The following is a 16,953-nucleotide window of genomic DNA, read 5'->3' as shown; positions in this document are numbered from 1 at the left end:
TACCAGGCCAGATGTGTGTGCCAAGTTTCATGAGTTTCTGTGCATGTTTAGACCCTCAAAACTGGCGTTGTTTTCTTGGCGAACAGCGCTTAGCCACACCCACAGCAATTCGCGAAAACTCACAAACTTCGTGTTGTGACATCATGAAGGCCGAAACCCTCATCTGAGCAAATATGAGGTAGGTCCAGTTAACGTGTTTGGAGAAAAACGTAGAAGAAAATTCGTAAGAAAAAAAATTGCCACTAGGTGGCGCTATCAGTTAGATGAAATATAAGTCAGTAGATGTCTTTAGGGCTGGACTCTCATCAAATGTGTGAAATTTTGAGAAGATAGGATCATCTCGGTCAAGTTAATGCAGCTTTTATTTTCACGAAAAATCTTTAGACTTTGCGGCACCGTAGCGGCCACGCCCTTTGGCGAAAAGTTACAATATTCGGTGTGGGGCATGATCAACATCTTAAGGCTTTTCTGACCAATTTTCAAATGGATCCCTTCAACAAGCTCAGCACAGTAGCTAAAAACGTAAAGTATGACATTTATTGTAACCACTAGGTGGCGCTATATGTATAACTGAATTTGATCATATAGATGTTTTCAGGCCGTGACTATTACGTTGCCTGAGAAGTTTGAGATTTTTTGGAGCTTGAACATGGGAGTTATTAAGCATTTGCTCTTTCTCGACAAATGAAATTTTAAAGGCAATATTTGATGCCCCGCCCCCGTCATATAGTATTTCAAAAAGGCAAGATGTTTTGCCCAGTTGTTCTCTCAGGTCTTGAGATGATAAATGCCAAGTTTGAAGTCAATTGGATGAAAAATGTTTGCAAAGGGGGAAAAAGCATGACCACAGTGAATGTGCCAAAATAGGCCAAAATTGGACATAAAAAAATTCATAGCTCACTTCCTGTACATTTTAGCTACATGGTCCCAAGAGACTTTTTTGTGCGTCTCGGGGTACTACACGTGCCTGCCAATTTTTGTTGCTCTAGCTCAAACGTGCCGGGCTTAGTTTTTATTTTTCTACGCTAGGGGGCGCTATCGAGTCGCATTGTTATAACGACTTCATAATATCAAATTTTTCGCCGGACCTGAGGAGTTTGCAAAGTTCGGTGAGTTTTCGTGAATATTTAGGTACCCAAAATCGCGATTGTTTGCGGAGAATAAAGAAGAAGAATAATAATAATAATAATAATAATAATAATAATAATAATTTTTACAAAAACAATAGGGACCTCGCAGCGGTCGCTGCTCGGGCCCTAATAATAATAATAATAATAATAATAATAATTTTTACAAAAACAATAGGGACCTCGCAGCGGTCGCTGCTCGGGCCCTAATAATAATAATAATAATAATAATAATAATAATAATAATAATTTTTACAAAAACAATAGGGACCTCGCAGCGGTCGCTGCTCGGGCCCTAACTAGAGCTGCGAGCAGCTATAAAGGGCCCTCGCAACCTGGGCCACGTTGGGGTACTTGCACGTCGGGGTACTGGCACGTTGGGGTACTGTCAAATCGGACAAGGACCATCTAAAATGTTTTTGACAAGCTTTGTGAGTGCAAAAGGCCAAAGATGGTGTGCAATTCCCAAAATAAATTCAAAATGGCGGACTTCCTTTTAGGTTTAGCATACGGCTACAGAATACTTTTTGTAGGTCTTAAGCTAATAGGTATGCCTCCCAGTTTTCACAAATCTAGGTCAAGTCATCTTTAGTTGTGTATCGCTTGAATCATACAATTGGAAATGCTCCATAAAAATGCATAGAGGGCGCTATTGAGCACAACGTTGGGTTACTTGCACGTCAGGGTACTGGCACGTTGGGGTACTGTTACATGGAACAAGGACCATTTAAAATGTTAGTTTTTTCCATGCCTTGTCTGTGCAAAGTTTAATGAAAGAGGCCAAAAATGATGTATAATTCCCAAAATAAAATCAAAATAGCGGACTTCCTCTTTGGTTTGGCAAATGGCTACATAATACTTTTTTGTAGGTATTAGGCTGATAGGGGTCTGTCCTAATTTTCACAAATCTAGCAGAATCATACAATCGGAAATACTTCATAAAAATGTCTAGAGGGCGCTATTTATTGCAAATTGCACAATAAATCTCTAAAAATTCATGTTCATGACAAGTCTGATGTGTTTGCAAAGTTTCATGAGTTTTCACACATGTATAGATAAAAAAACAAAGCAGCACTTTACTTGGCAAACAATGCATCGCTATAGCAGCAGCGTGCGACAAAATAAAAAACTTTCGATAACTTTGCATCTTAAACATCTTAAGATGAAACACACCAAGTTTGAAGATGGTCGGATGAACTTTGTACGAGGAGTTCGTTAAAATATGACCCCTGAAAAAGGCCACAAAAAATGGCAACAAATCCCATCGTAAATCAAAATGGCAGACTTCCTGTTTGGTTTAGCACATGGTTCCAAGAGACTTTTTTTGTACATCGTGGGCTCTTATGTATGCCTGCAAATTATCATCTCGCTAGGTGAAACGTACAACCGGGAATGCTTCGTTAAAGAGGAGTTTTCTAGCTCAAAATGTGATGCCCGGCCCCTGGGGGACTTCCTGTTGGATTTAGCACATGGCACCAAGAGACTTTTTTTGTACATTGTGGGCTGTTACATATGTCTACAAATTTTTGTAGCTCTAGCTACTTCGTACAACTGGGAATGCTTCATTAAGAAGGATTTTTTTCCTTTGCAAAAAGTGCATGCCACGACAACAGCGTGCGACGAAATAAAGAGCTTTCAATAACTTTTCATCCTCAACATCTTAAGATGAGTCACACCAAGTTTGAAGATGATCGGATAAACTCTGTAGGAGGAGTTCGTTCAAATATGACCCCTATGAAATGGCCCAAAAAATGGCAACACATTCCAAAGTAAATCAAAATGGCGGACATCCTGTTAGGTTTAGCATATGGTTCAAAAAGAGTTTTTTGTACCTCGAGGGCTGTTATATACCTCTACAAATTTTGGTAACTCTAGGTGAAACGTACAGCCGGGTATGCTTTGTTAAAGAGGAGTTTTTTTTAGCTCAAAATGTGATGCCCGGCCCCTGGGGGACTTCCTGTTGGGTTTAGCACAGGGCACCAAGAGACTTTTTTGTACAACTTGGGCTGTTACATATGTCTACAAATTTTCGTAGCTCTAGCTGCTTCGTACAACTGGCAATGCTTCTTTAAGGATATTTTTTTTCCTTTGCAAACAGTGCATGCCATGACAACAGCGTGCGACGAAATACAAAGCTTTCAATAACTTTTCATCTTCAACATCTTAAGATGAATCACACCAAGTTTGAAGATGATCGGATAAACACTGTAGGAGGAGTTCGTTAAAATAAGGCCCCAATGAAATGGCCAAAAAAATGGCAACACGTTCCAAAATAAATCAAAATGGTGGACTTCCTGTTAGGTTTAGCATATGGTTCAAAAATAGTTTTTTGTAGGTCATAGTCTGTTACATATGTGTACCAATTTTCGTAGCTCTAGATTAAACGTACAACCGGCAATGCTTCGTGAAGTAAGAATTTTTAAACTCTAAATTTGATGCGTCGCCGACGTCATATAGTATATCAAAAACTTTAGATTTTTTACAATGATGTTGTCCCAGGTGTTGAGATGGTCCATCCCAAGTTTGAAGTTAATCGGGTTAACCGTGTAGGAGAAGCGGGCAAAAGTATGACCCCTGTAAATGTGCAAAACTGGGCCAAAATTGGACAGTCAGATGATCATACCTCACTTTCTGTCTATTTTAGGGTACACACATCAAAGAGGTTTTTGTTCATCTGGATGTGCTACGGGTGCCACACAATTTTCGTCGCCATAGGACAATCGTAGCGGGACAGGGATCCGTTTAACCTATGTAGGTGGCGCTATGGAGCCATTTTTCTGTTATCATGTATGGCGACTTTAAAATATCAAATTTTTCGCCAGGCCTGATGTGCGTGTAAAGTTTGGTGAGTTTTCGTTCACGTTTAGCGTCTCAAAAATGCGATTGTTTGCGGAGAAGAATAATAATAAGAATAATAATAATAAGAATAACTAGAGCTGCGAGCAGCTATAAAGGGCCCTCGCAACCTGGGCCACGTTGGGGTACTTGCACGTCGGGGTACTGGCACGTTGGGGTACTGTCAAATCGGACAAGGACCATCTAAAATGTTTTTGACAAGCTTTGTGAGTGCAAAAGGCCAAAGATGGTGTGCAATTCCCAAAATAAATTCAAAATGGCGGACTTCCTTTTAGGTTTAGCATACGGCTACAGAATACTTTTTGTAGGTCTTAAGCTAATAGGTATGCCTCCCAGTTTTCACAAATCTAGGTCAAGTCATCTTTAGTTGTGTATCGCTTGAATCATACAATTGGAAATGCTCCATAAAAATGCATAGAGGGCGCTATTGAGCACAACGTTGGGTTACTTGCACGTCAGGGTACTGGCACGTTGGGGTACTGTTACATGGAACAAGGACCATTTAAAATGTTAGTTTTTTCCATGCCTTGTCTGTGCAAAGTTTAAAGGGACACTTTACTTATTGATCCATTTTTAGCAGCAAAAAGTTGCTACTTTTTCAATAATTAATTTGGTGACGTGATTATTTTTTTATGTACATTTAATAACTTTTAAACCATTGTTAAAATGAATCGAACGCCGGCATGTTTGTTACACGTGACTAAATAACCCGGATGTTTACGTCACTAGTGTGTAAACGCTACACTATGGAAGCACTCTGCAACGCAGCCGTGCATCTAGCGTCAAACCCGGAAGGATTAAACCTTATCGCTTCGAGCCAACACGACAAAATAACACTACCGAAGGAAAGTCTGCCTTGGATGTGAAAGTTGTGGCGCCAGATGGTCTTTTCGGGCACAAAATAAACTTTGACGAACGAGTGAATCAGGCGGGGGGTGAGTGGTGCTCGTGCGGGAGCTGCAGGAATGGACAATCCGCTAATGAATGTGTGCTGTCTGGAAATGAAAGAACTCGAGGATCGGTTCCTTGCGGACAATCTCAACTGCATCCTGGAACATCAGACATTCAACATGGCAATACTAAATAGACATTCTCAGGATAGCTTTGGTTGCGATGAAAGATGTGAAGAAGAAAAGTCTTGGAGGAGCAAATATCCAACAGGTAAAGTGACACACAGTACGAGCAATGCAAAACGTGTGGAACTGACGAAATATTTCAGGAAAAAGAAAAAATAGTAAAATTAAATGTATCGTCGTTACAGCACCCAACCTCCCCTAGCTGTTTTTTTTTTCTTTTTTGCGTAGCGTCCCACTGCGGTCAGGCCAGCCGCCACTCGAAAAGACGAAGTCAAGCCAGCCGCCCCAACGATTGTTAATACTGTGCATTACGGTAACGTGCCGACGTGCCCCTGCGTTGGCCACCTTCAAATGAATTATGAAATAAAACAGTCCGTGCAGTATAATAACCAATGCCCCCCCACCCCCGAAACATGCCTACCTTTCGCTTTAAATTTGCTTCGCTTCTCCGAGATCTTTCAGTGGCCGTAGTAAGACCTCGATTTGTGCCGGCTGTTGTGAGAGTGAAGGCTCCGTGTTGCTAGCAGTTGCGGCTCCTCCATCGGCTTGATTATTTCCCACGTCTGGTTCTTTAAAGATACTCGGTACTGCGTTGGGCTTTAGTATTAGGCGTGTGGCGTACCCCATCTCAAATTGTAACATATATTCGAAGTCCTCATGCCTGAAATGTTCGCTGCGCGCACGCCTGCTTGTCCTTCGGGAGGTTGACAGCACTTAGCAAACAAACCATTGTCTACTCAAGTAGCTTTTTTTTTTTTTTTTTTTTTTTTTTTTTGGGGGGGGGGGGGTCTCGCGGGTTTTTCCTTGCCGACGCCTTGCAAAATTTTGCAATGCAGTAAGGCATAACTGACGTTTGTGTCTTCCTCGTTGTTATGTCTGCGTGAACTACTGTTCCCCAAGCGAGTATACACACTAGTGACGTCACCACTTGGGGGCGTTGCAACACGGAAGTACTTCTATGTTGAAAAAAGTTAAATAAATCAATATAGGAGTGTATTCTTCAGCTCTTATGCATGTTTCGTAGCTATACTAACTATTTACTGCCAATCAAGCCATACATGTAAAATTAAAGGAGCCTTCCTTTAATGAAAGAGGCCAAAAATGATGTATAATTCCCAAAATAAAATCAAAATAGCGGACTTCCTCTTTGGTTTGGCAAATGGCTACATAATACTTTTTTGTGGGTATTAGGCTGATAGGGGTCTGTCCTAATTTTCACAAATCTAGCAGAATCATACAATCGGAAATACTTCATAAAAATGTCTAGAGGGCGCTATTTATTGCAAATTGCACAATAAATCTCTAAAAATTCATGTTCATGACAAGTCTGATGTGTTTGCAAAGTTTCATGAGTTTTCACACATGTATAGATAAAAAAACAAAGCAGCACTTTACTTGGCAAACAATGCATCGCTATAGCAGCAGCGTGCGACAAAATAAAAAACTTTCGATAACTTTGCATCTTAAACATCTTAAGATGAAACACACCAAGTTTGAAGACGGTCGGATGAACTTTGTACGAGGAGTTCGTTAAAATATGACCCCTGAAAAAGGCCACAAAAAATGGCAACAAATCCCATCGTAAATCAAAATGGCAGACTTCCTGTTTGGTTTAGCACATGGTTCCAAGAGACTTTTTTGTACATCGTGGGCTCTTATGTATGCCTGCAAATTATCATCTCGCTAGGTGAAACGTACAACCGGGAATGCTTCGTTAAAGAGGAGTTTTCTAGCTCAAAATGTGATGCCCGGCCCCTGGGGGACTTCCTGTTGGATTTAGCACATGGCACCAAGAGACTTTTTTTGTACATTGTGGGCTGTTACATATGTCTACAAATTTTTGTAGCTCTAGCTACTTCGTACAACTGGGAATGCTTCATTAAGAAGGATTTTTTTCCTTTGCAAAAAGTGCATGCCACGACAACAGCGTGCGACGAAATAAAGAGCTTTCAATAACTTTTCATCCTCAACATCTTAAGATGAGTCACACCAAGTTTGAAGATGATCGGATAAACTCTGTAGGAGGAGTTCGTTCAAATATGACCCCTATGAAATGGCCCAAAAAATGGCAACACATTCCAAAGTAAATCAAAATGGCGGACGTCCTGTTAGGTTTAGTATATGGTTCAAAAAGAGTTTTTTGTACCTCGAGGGCTGTTATATACCTCTACAAATTTTGGTAACTCTAGGTGAAACGTACAGCCGGGTATGCTTTGTTAAAGAGGAGTTTTTTAGCTCAAAATGTGATGCCCGGCCCCTGGGGGACTTCCTGTTGGGTTTAGCACAGGGCACCAAGAGACTTTTTTGTACATCTTGGGCTGTTACATATGTCTACAAATTTTCGTAGCTCTCGCTGCTTCGTACAAATGGGAATGCTTCTTTAAGGATATTATTTTTCCTTTGCAAACAGTGCATGCCATGACAACAGCGTGCGACGAAATACAAAGCTTTCAATAACTTTTCATCTTCAACATCTTAAGATGAATCACACCAAGTTTGAAGATGATCGGATAAACACTGTAGGAGGAGTTCGTTAAAATAAGACCCCAATGAAATGGCCAAAAAAATGGCAACACGTTCCAAAATAAATCAAAATGGCGGACTTCCTGTGAGGTTTAGCATATGGTTCAAAAAGAGTTTTTTGTAGGTCATAGCCTGTTACATATGTGTACCAATTTTCGTAGCTCTAGATTAAACGTACAACCGGCAATGCTTCGTGAAGTAAGAATTTTTAAACTCTAAATTTCATGCGTCGCCGCCGTCATATAGTATATCAAAAACTTTAGATTTTTTATAATGATGTTGTCCCAGGTGTTGAGATGGTCCATCCCAAGTTTGAAGTCAATCGGGTTAACCGTGTAGTAGAAGCGGGCAAAAGTATGACCCCTGTAAATGTGCAAAACTGGGCCAAAATTGGACATTCAGATGATCATACCTCACTTTCTGTCTATTTTAGGGTACACACATCAAAGAGGTTTTTGTTCATCTGGATGTGCTACGGGTGCCACACAATTTTCGTCGCCATAGGACAATCGTAGCGGGACAGGGATCCGTTTAACCTATGTAGGTGGCGCTATGGAGCCATTTTTCTGTTATCATGTATGGCGACTTTAAAATATCAAATTTTTCGCCAGGCCTGATGTGCGTGTAAAGTTTGGTGAGTTTTCGGTCACGTTTAGTGTCTCAAAAATGCGATTGTTTGCGGAGAAGAATAATAAGAATAAGAATAAGAATAATAAGAAGAATTCCTACAAAAACAATAGGGCCTCGCAGCGGCACCGCCGCCGCCGCTGCTCGGGCCCTAATAATAAGAAGAATTCCTACAAAAACAATAGGGCCTCGCAGCGGCACCGCCGCCGCCGCTGCTCGGGCCCTAATAAGAATTCCTTCAGGAACAATAGGGACCTCGCAGCGGTCGCTGCTCGGGCCCTAATTATCCCGGCGCATATAGACCTAAATAAATTAAAATACAGTGTTGGCTACTAAATCATATTTTAAACACTAATGAGGAGCAGCAATGCGCTCACATCACACTTGACCCATGCGTGCTCCATTCACGCAAACACTCCCTGTCCTTGCCTCTTTTTTTTTTTTTTTTTTGTCCCACCTCCCCGACAAACAGTGGCCGACTCTTGGCAAGACAACACACGATGATTGGCTGGTGTCTTGTCGCGTTCAGACGTGTAGTGTGACTACACGCCCCGTCCACGACACGGAGCGAGTTTGTCGTGTAATGTGACAACGCAACTGTCGTGTAAGACAAAAAAATCGCGTAGTCTGACATTGGCATAAGGAAAAAGAAAGCACGAACATCTTTACCAGATAAAACTGCACGAAGCACCGCTGTTCAACATTCAACAAGGAAACAGTGGGTAATTCTGAAAAACAGAAGTAATTGCAGCGTCCATTTGTCCATGTTAGATTAGTTTGTTTTCCACGGTGTCGGTGCTTCCTGGTTTCATCGCAGTTGCCAACCCCAAACACAATGTCGCTCTGTGATTAGTCCGAACCACTCGGTGGAAATCAACGAGTTTGGTACAATATGTATTCTCCGGAATTTGTGAACTCACAAATACTGCGAGAATTCAGCTTGCAAAGCGGGGTTCGTGTGAACCAGACTTAATGGACTGCCCGGACACCCTGCGGAGGAAACACATTTTGGCCACTTGGCTTGTATCCGAGATCTTGTTCTTTCCTCCGGTCCACCTTCTTAAAAAGGGGGACCACCACCTCAGTCTGCCAATCCAGAGGCACTGTCTCCGATGTCATGTCGTTGGACATGAGGAGGTCTTCGACATATTCTCCCCACCAACTCCCAACGTCCCGAGTTGAGGTCAGCAGTTCCACCATTTCCACTGTACAGTGTCAATGGTGCACAGCTCCCATCGGCCGCCTCAGTAATGGAGGTGTGGAACATGGTCCACTCAGACTCAATGTCCCTCGCCTCCCCCGGGACATGGGAGAAGTGCTGCTGCAGGTGGGTGTTGAAACTTTGACAGGGGATTCTGCCAGACATTCCCAGCAGACTCTCACAATACATTTGGATCTTCCAGGTTAGACCAGCATCTTCCCCCACCATCGTAGCCAACATACCACCAGGTCGTGATCAGTTGACAGCTCCGGCCCCAAATCCGATGACACAACCACAAAGTTTATCCTCTTACTGCAGCCCGGGGTGTTTTGGCACCAAGTGCACATATGGACATCCTTATGTTTGAACATTGTGTTCATTATGGACAATCCGTGATGGGCACAGAAGTCCAATAACAAAACACTACTCGGGTTCGGATTGGGGAGCTGTTCCTCCCTATCACGCCCCTCGTGAGCATTGACGTCGCAGAACTAACGCAGCAGAACAAGGGAAGCCCCAGTGGGAGAGCTCTGCAGCACACCCTCCAAGGACTCCAAAAAGGATGGGTACTCTGAACTGCTGTTTGGTTCATATGCACAAACAACAGTCAGGACCCATCCCACCCAGCCGAAAGCGTAGGAAGGCTACCCATTCGTCTACCGGGGTGAACCCCAATGTACAGGCGGCAAGCCAGGGGGCAATACGTATGCCTACACCTGCTTTGCGCCTCTCACCGGGGTCAACTCCAGAGTTGAGAAGAGTCCAACCCCTCTCGAGAGGACTGGTACCAGAGCCAAAGCTGTGTGTGGAGGCGAGTCCGACTATGTCTAATCGGAATTTGTCTGCCTCACACACCAGCTTAGGCTCCTTCCCCATCAGAGAGGTGACATTCCATGTCCCAAGAGCTAGCTTCTTTATCTGGGATTTGGTCTGGCAAGGTCCCCGCCTTTGGCCACCGCACAGCTCTCTACTTACCCAACCCCTTTGGCCCCCTCTCACAGGTGGTGAGCCCATGAAAATGGGAACCCACGGTGCCTTTTCGGGCTGTGCCCGGCCGGGCCCCATGGGTAGCAGTTTATATGTTATTAATTTATTGTCAACAGTCTTTATTATATGACGGAATTTTAATACGTGTACAGTGCAGCATTTATGCAGCAATGGTTAATTGAAGTGTTCTATAAATAAAGTAGTTGAGTATGTCAAACCATGTAGTTGTACATGTAGTTTCCATCTATTACTCTCACGCATTCACTGAGAAAATGTTTGTATAAACTGCAACACATGCTTTGACTTATCCCACAACACATTACTGTAAAGTGAGCCAATAAAGTTGTTCTCTGTTTCAACATAGTTTTCTTATTCACAGACATTTGCAAAGAAGTTGATGGGGGATTTTTCGTTAGCAGTACCAGTATTTGTTGCCATGTCGTGCTACGGTGCCATGAATGGTTGCCTCTGGGCCCTGTCAAGGTACACTTTCCTCTTATTTGGCCAGTACTGGTACTTTCTGTGGTATGAAACCAATTAAAACCCCTTAAGGCCTAAAGCGCCTGGCAAAACATGCCTCTAAAACCCCTGGGTGACTTTTGAGTCACCCCTGAATACCTGAAGTTTCCCTGGAAATTCAACAACATTTAAAATAATTGATATTTCAGCTCCTGAAGCAGATAGAAACATAATTCCAAAAACATTTTAGAGCTTACACCTGTGGCGTTCACACAAACGTAAGTTTATTTTTTATAAACCTTCAATATATATTTTTTTACAAATCAACAAACAAATGTCACATCTACGGGTATATAACTCCAAACATATTTACCTTCAACACTGGAGCACAGTTGTAATAACCCGCGGGGGATCGAGTGGTAATTATTCGTCGTCCATTCCATTACAAAGCCATCAAAATTTTCAACATCCTCATTGTCTACAAACATATTTCTTAACAGTATGTCACTATCAATGTTATGTTATGGAGTTGGATCCCAAAAACGCAGACACAAATAAGATTTTAACACTTTAGTCGCATAACAATCCTTTTATACGCGGAACGTACTCACAACAAGAGCAGAAACATCGAGAAGGTATCAAGGATCAAGAGATGTGGACCTAACTTGGACTGTGGCGATGAGCAGAGGTACACACTTCTCTGTCAGACATATATAGTCAATGAATGGATCTGGTTGGCTGCGGCCCGACATGTAGGTCGCTGAAACAGGACTGACATGGATTTATTTAATTCACAGCTGACTAACACGCGGGTAAAACTGATTGGCTTCTGACCAGAAAAAGAGATTAAAGATTCTTGACATCACCTGGTTACATGCCGATTGCATCAGTTCAAATAAAACCAAACACAATCATAACAATCGACTCGCTACACTGATTCAAATTCCTCCTGCGCAGTCGTCAATCGCATCATTTGTTTCATAACTCCCGCAAATCCGCGTCAACCATAAACGCTAAAAAAAAAATAAAAAACTCCAGGACATGCTCAGGGGCCCACGTCACCCTCTCGTGCATATTCTGATGTATTTAATCTAAAGCTAAGAGACCAATAATTGTCATAACAAAACAAAATGACACATCCGCTCTCCCAGCCTTAAAGGGAGAAGCGTGGTCACGCGTTCCCGGCTTTAATGGTAGACGTGCGGTCACGCGTTCGCGGCCTTAATGGGTTAATAGAAAAAGTTTACAAAACTCAATGAAATGCAATTTATAATAAGAAATGTGTGTAGTTTCAGAACTTTAAACAGTCATTGAGGACAAACTATCTTTGACGAAAAGAACTTAGTGAACATTCATTAATTTTCAGATGCCACCACTCTTGGGAATGTTCCAGAAGGCTCTTCATATCTTGACTTGTCCGCAAATTAGGGGTTGTACGACTACTGTCATGAAAGGCGAGATGACTAACTAGTCACTGATGTCATTGATTTTTCAATACAGTGCTATAATCCCCCTCTTTCGAAAGCTGTAATCAGGGTAGCAACACAGCAAACAATGTGGAGGCAGTAATAACATTAGAGTCAAATTTGAGTCTGGAGAGGGTGTCCATGATAAACAGCAGCCGGCACTCTGCGCCCCCACTCACAGCTGCAACTGAGTGGAGGCGTTGCCGTTTTCCAACGCAACAAAGGAGCAAGGGGTGCGGCACCTCTTCGCCTTGGTTCCAAAACGTGCATGAAAATAGCATAAGCCAGGGGCTGATCGGCCATCCACGGCAGCGCGTGCCTTATGAGGTGCCGTTGCGGCCGCCGCGACTGGGAAGGCGCGCGCAGAAGCCAAGACCTCGTGGTTGTGACGCTGGGTGGCCAGGAAAAAACGGTCAGCTTCCTCCGCCAGAGCACGTGGCTCGGAGATGGTGGTATTCGCTAGCGCTGTCTGGACATGAGGAGGCATGTGGCGCAGAAACAGTTCAATAAACAAAAAGTTCGGCTCCTCCGCGCCAAGCAGGTTCAGCATTTTTTCCATTAGCTCGGACGGCTTACTGTCCCCCAGGCCCTGGATGGCGAAAAGGCGGCGAGCCCTTTCCGGTCGTGACAGCTCGAAGGTCTTAAGCAGGTACGCTTTGAGCCCCGCGTACATATCCCGTGCCGGGGGAGAGGTGATAAAACTCACGACTCTGGCCGCCGTGGAGCTCCTGAGCGCGGCCACGAGGTGGTAGTAGCGCGTGGAATCGTCCGTAATTCCCCGGATAGCAAACTGAGCTTCAGCTTGTACAAACCACGTCGCCGCGGCCGACTCCCAAAACTCCGGTAACTTGAGACCAGCGGAGTTCGCCATGTCGCTCAATTCGATCAAATTCTCAGCCTCGGAAACGTCAACGAGGCAGATGTCGGGGTCACCAATGTAGCGAGTAGCGACAGGAGTCGGAGGCAGAGTGTTGAAGTCCGGAGCCAAAGACCGGCGATTTATTGACATCAGCTTCTCAGCGTTTAACAGCAACAACAACTCACTCTGCGCGAGGCTCACAGACCTACTAACATCTCGTCCTTTTATCCTTTCATCCTTTCATCCTAACAAACTCCCCCTTCGTCCCAACGTTCCGTGGGTGAATTATGTTCCAATCACTACATATGCATTATTGATGATATATTGAATACTAAATATAATTCAACTGAAGTGAATGTGTAACAGTACATTTTTTTTGTCTTATTGCACAAACATTTTAGTTAATTAAGAGGAAAATGCTGTTAAAATTTTTTTATACTTTTATTACACAGATGTCTGTAAGAGACTGGATTTTCTGTTTGTTATTTGAATGTTCTGTAAATTTTTGCTGACACACAGTAAATGTTTGCTGAGGAAGCAACACCACAATCACTGTCGTGATTATTTCTCCCTGTTTTCGGCCAACTCAGGGTACAACACAAGCGCCTGTCGCGAAAGCCAAACTGTGGCATGATTTTTTTCTTTCTGGACCTGGATTTCCCATCTCCGAATAGTACTTAAATGATGTGAAATGCTCCGATTCATCGACGGCGAAGGGAGTCTGTTGGGGGTTGGTTATACGGGTGGAGGGCGGCCGACGTCTAGCGATTACTATTCGTCGTTGGTTGACGGGTTAAGGAAGGCCACCATCTGGAATTTTATGACTTTCCCGAACGTCAGGTCCATTTTCGGGCCAGCCGCACGCCCCCACCCTTTTCACCAGCTGCTGTGGACACTCCCTGTCCCTTCCCACGTCAACGAATGACAAATTGTAATCACTGGATTTCGGCCGCCGTCCTCCACTGCTCTCCACTGTTGACATATATTTTGATGGGCTGAATTTTGTTCCCAGTACGTCCCAGAATAGTATTCATCGTCAAGAGGTGGGGGGTGGATGGGAACGACAGGCGACATCCAGCCATTACTAGTCGTCATTTTTCGACGGATAAATACATGACCGCGCGGATGACTCTTCATCGACCTGGGACGTGTGGTGGGGGGTGCTACGGATAAGCTTTCCAACATTAAGAACATTTATGCTCAATGCTAGTCTCTCTGTATTTCCATTAATTCAAATTCACTTCCGCATGGAATCAATTCAAATTCATCCATTGAATTGAATTCTGAAATGCTGTGTATTGTTTTTGCTGCTCATCTAAAACAGGTATGCACAATTCATTTCCATTTGTGTCCTTTTAAAAGCACCCCATTGGCTAAAACACTACATCAGTGGTGTCATGACTCGAGTCATGCAGGAGTAATGTTTGGGTCTTGTCTGGGTTAGATTTGAGTAGAGTTCATGACCCTGCGTCAGAGTTCACGACCCGTTACGTGTCTGTTTTGGTATTGATGTAACAGCATCCAGTTTCAACTAGTTTTAGGCTATATGATGTCTGGACTATATGATGTCAAGGATCTTTTACGCTATATGATGTTTGTTGATGTCAGGAACTATCTGTAATTACGGAGTCAACAGCCAATCAGAGAATTCCATGTCAGTACTAGTACTCACATGTCTAGCCACAACCAATGAGATTGATTGACTGTCTATATAAGGGTCTGAGAATTGTATGGGTTATTGCAAGCTGTTGCTCAGTGATTCGCTGTGCTTCTCCGCTGCCCAAGGAGGGCTTGGCGTGTCGTGATTCTCGATGCATCCTCGTTGTTTTTAGTTTAGTCAAGTTATGTGAATAAATAGTTAAAACCTTATTTGTGTCTGCGTTTTGGGATCCAACCCTTCAGCACACAACAAGTGGTGTCCAAACTTCATCCTCGAGGGCCGGAGTCCTGCAGGTTTTGGATGTTTCCTTGCTCCAACGCACCTGTTCCAATGAACAGCCTCGTTAATCAGGCTTTATGCAGAGCTTGCTGACGAGCTTCAGGTGTGTTGGAGAAGAGAAACATCCAAAACCGGTAGGACTCTGGTCTTCAAGGACTGAGTTTGGACACCACTGCTGTACATAGTTCAGAATGTTAGCATGAAGCAAACGGAACACTAAATTGTAAATTTAAAAAATGGTGTAAATGTACATGAAGTTAGCTGAGCTGTTCTGTCATTGGCACACCCAATGGCTAATTTACATGACAGGAGCCTCACACACTCACAAACACCACTGGTTTTTTAAACAAGGTGAAGCAAGGTGAAAGTGTGCTGTAAACCTTGATCCTTGGCATATTTTGACCAAAACATGTCATATATATTTTATAAAGTCACTTGGTAACTGGAAAATTGCACAATATGTAGTATTTTATTGTCAACAACTACACTGCTGAAATCAGGGTAATACAGTGTGACAGACAGTTTAACTCATTCACTCCCACCCATTTTCACTGAAGCAACCCACTTCGCTCCCGGCAGTTTTACTGGATTTTGACTGATTTTGCAATGCCCATATAATATAGCTAAGTTTCATTATTATTCACAAACCTGTTGACAACAATGAGGAAAGGGGCTTGTTGCAACATGGCCCGGGCTGATCTCTTATGCTCTGCTGCCACCTGCTAAACAACCTCTTCGGGTCAGAATCTGCATTAAAGCCTTTTGTATGCTCTAGCATTAAAAAAAAAAACCCAAAAAACAACAAAAAAACATATAAGTAAGTTTTTGAGACCATGGCAATATTTAAAATAGAACGTGTTTATATATTTTTTTGGGAGCATATGAGTTAAGGAGCTACGATTTATTCGGGAATATTTCAACAACAATATCAACTATTTTGTACTCATCAAAGACTGGTGAAATAAGTAAGTGTATGTCAGGGGTAGGAAACCCTGGTCCTCGAGAGCCGCTGTACCGCCTGTGTTCTCTCTCTCCCTCCAACACAGCTGACTCGTTATCATTATCATCATCAGCAAGCTCTGTAGAAGCCTGATAACGAGCCAGTTCATCAAATCAGCTGCATTGATGGAGGGAAACATGGAAGAGAGGCAGGACAGTGGCTCTCGAGGATCAGGGTTCCCGACCCCTGGTCTATATGTATGTGCTTTGCAGATCATTCTTGGTGGCGTCACGTGAAGGACAACTTCCTGAGGTTTACTCCATGATTCACATTCGCAGAAACACTCCAATAGGTGCCGTCCTCCTACTGGTTAGTTTCCTACATTGAAGGAAATAGCAATTAGGGGTTGATTCCCATATGCTCATAGCAACATACCACTACATATTAAATTAGGTTATACTCGAGTTCAAGTTGGGTGTACAACTGGTTAGCATGTCTGCCTCCCAGTGCAGAGGTCATGAGATCGAATCCGGGCTCTAGCCTTCCTGTGTGGAGTTTGCATGTTCTGCCCGTGCCTGCGGTTTCATCCCATATTCCAAAAACAGGCATGGTAGGTTGATTGAACACTCTGAATTGTCCCTAGGTGAGATTGTGAGTGTGAATGATTGTTTGTTCTCCATGTGCCCTGAGACTGGCTGGCAACCAGTTCAGGGTGTACCCCGCCTTCTGCCCAAAGACAGCTGGGATAGGCTCCAGCTTGCCCACGACCCTTGTGAGGAGTAAGCAGTTAAGAAAATGGATGGATGGATGGATGAACAGATACAGATAGTGGTGTACTCGCTCATCCCTAACGCCCAATTCACACTGCCTGTGGAACAGACGTGGTGCGTTTC

At 43.3% G+C, this 16,953-nt stretch overlaps 1 protein-coding gene across 5 annotated transcripts in view; it reads left to right on the top strand.

Moving 5' to 3' along the window:
• Positions 1-16,953, top strand: part of slc7a11 (solute carrier family 7 member 11) — a 345,019-nt gene that overhangs the window by 202,391 nt on the left and 125,675 nt on the right. For all 5 annotated transcript variants that reach the window (XR_013285012.1, XM_077532376.1, XM_077532377.1 and 2 more), the window contains exons 8-9: positions 10,777-10,880; positions 16,333-16,429. Coding sequence is in view for 4 of the 5 variants with exons in the window: in XM_077532376.1 (XP_077388502.1) it covers positions 10,777-10,880; positions 16,333-16,429 (201 nt within the window). In the remaining variant the exon portion in view is untranslated. The remainder of the gene's footprint in view (positions 1-10,776; positions 10,881-16,332; positions 16,430-16,953) is intronic.

Source organism: Festucalex cinctus, chromosome 9 (assembly GCF_051991245.1).
Source record: "Festucalex cinctus isolate MCC-2025b chromosome 9, RoL_Fcin_1.0, whole genome shotgun sequence".
Taxonomy (NCBI): Eukaryota; Metazoa; Chordata; class Actinopteri; order Syngnathiformes; family Syngnathidae; genus Festucalex; species Festucalex cinctus.
This window is presented reverse-complemented; position numbering and strand designations above follow the sequence as displayed.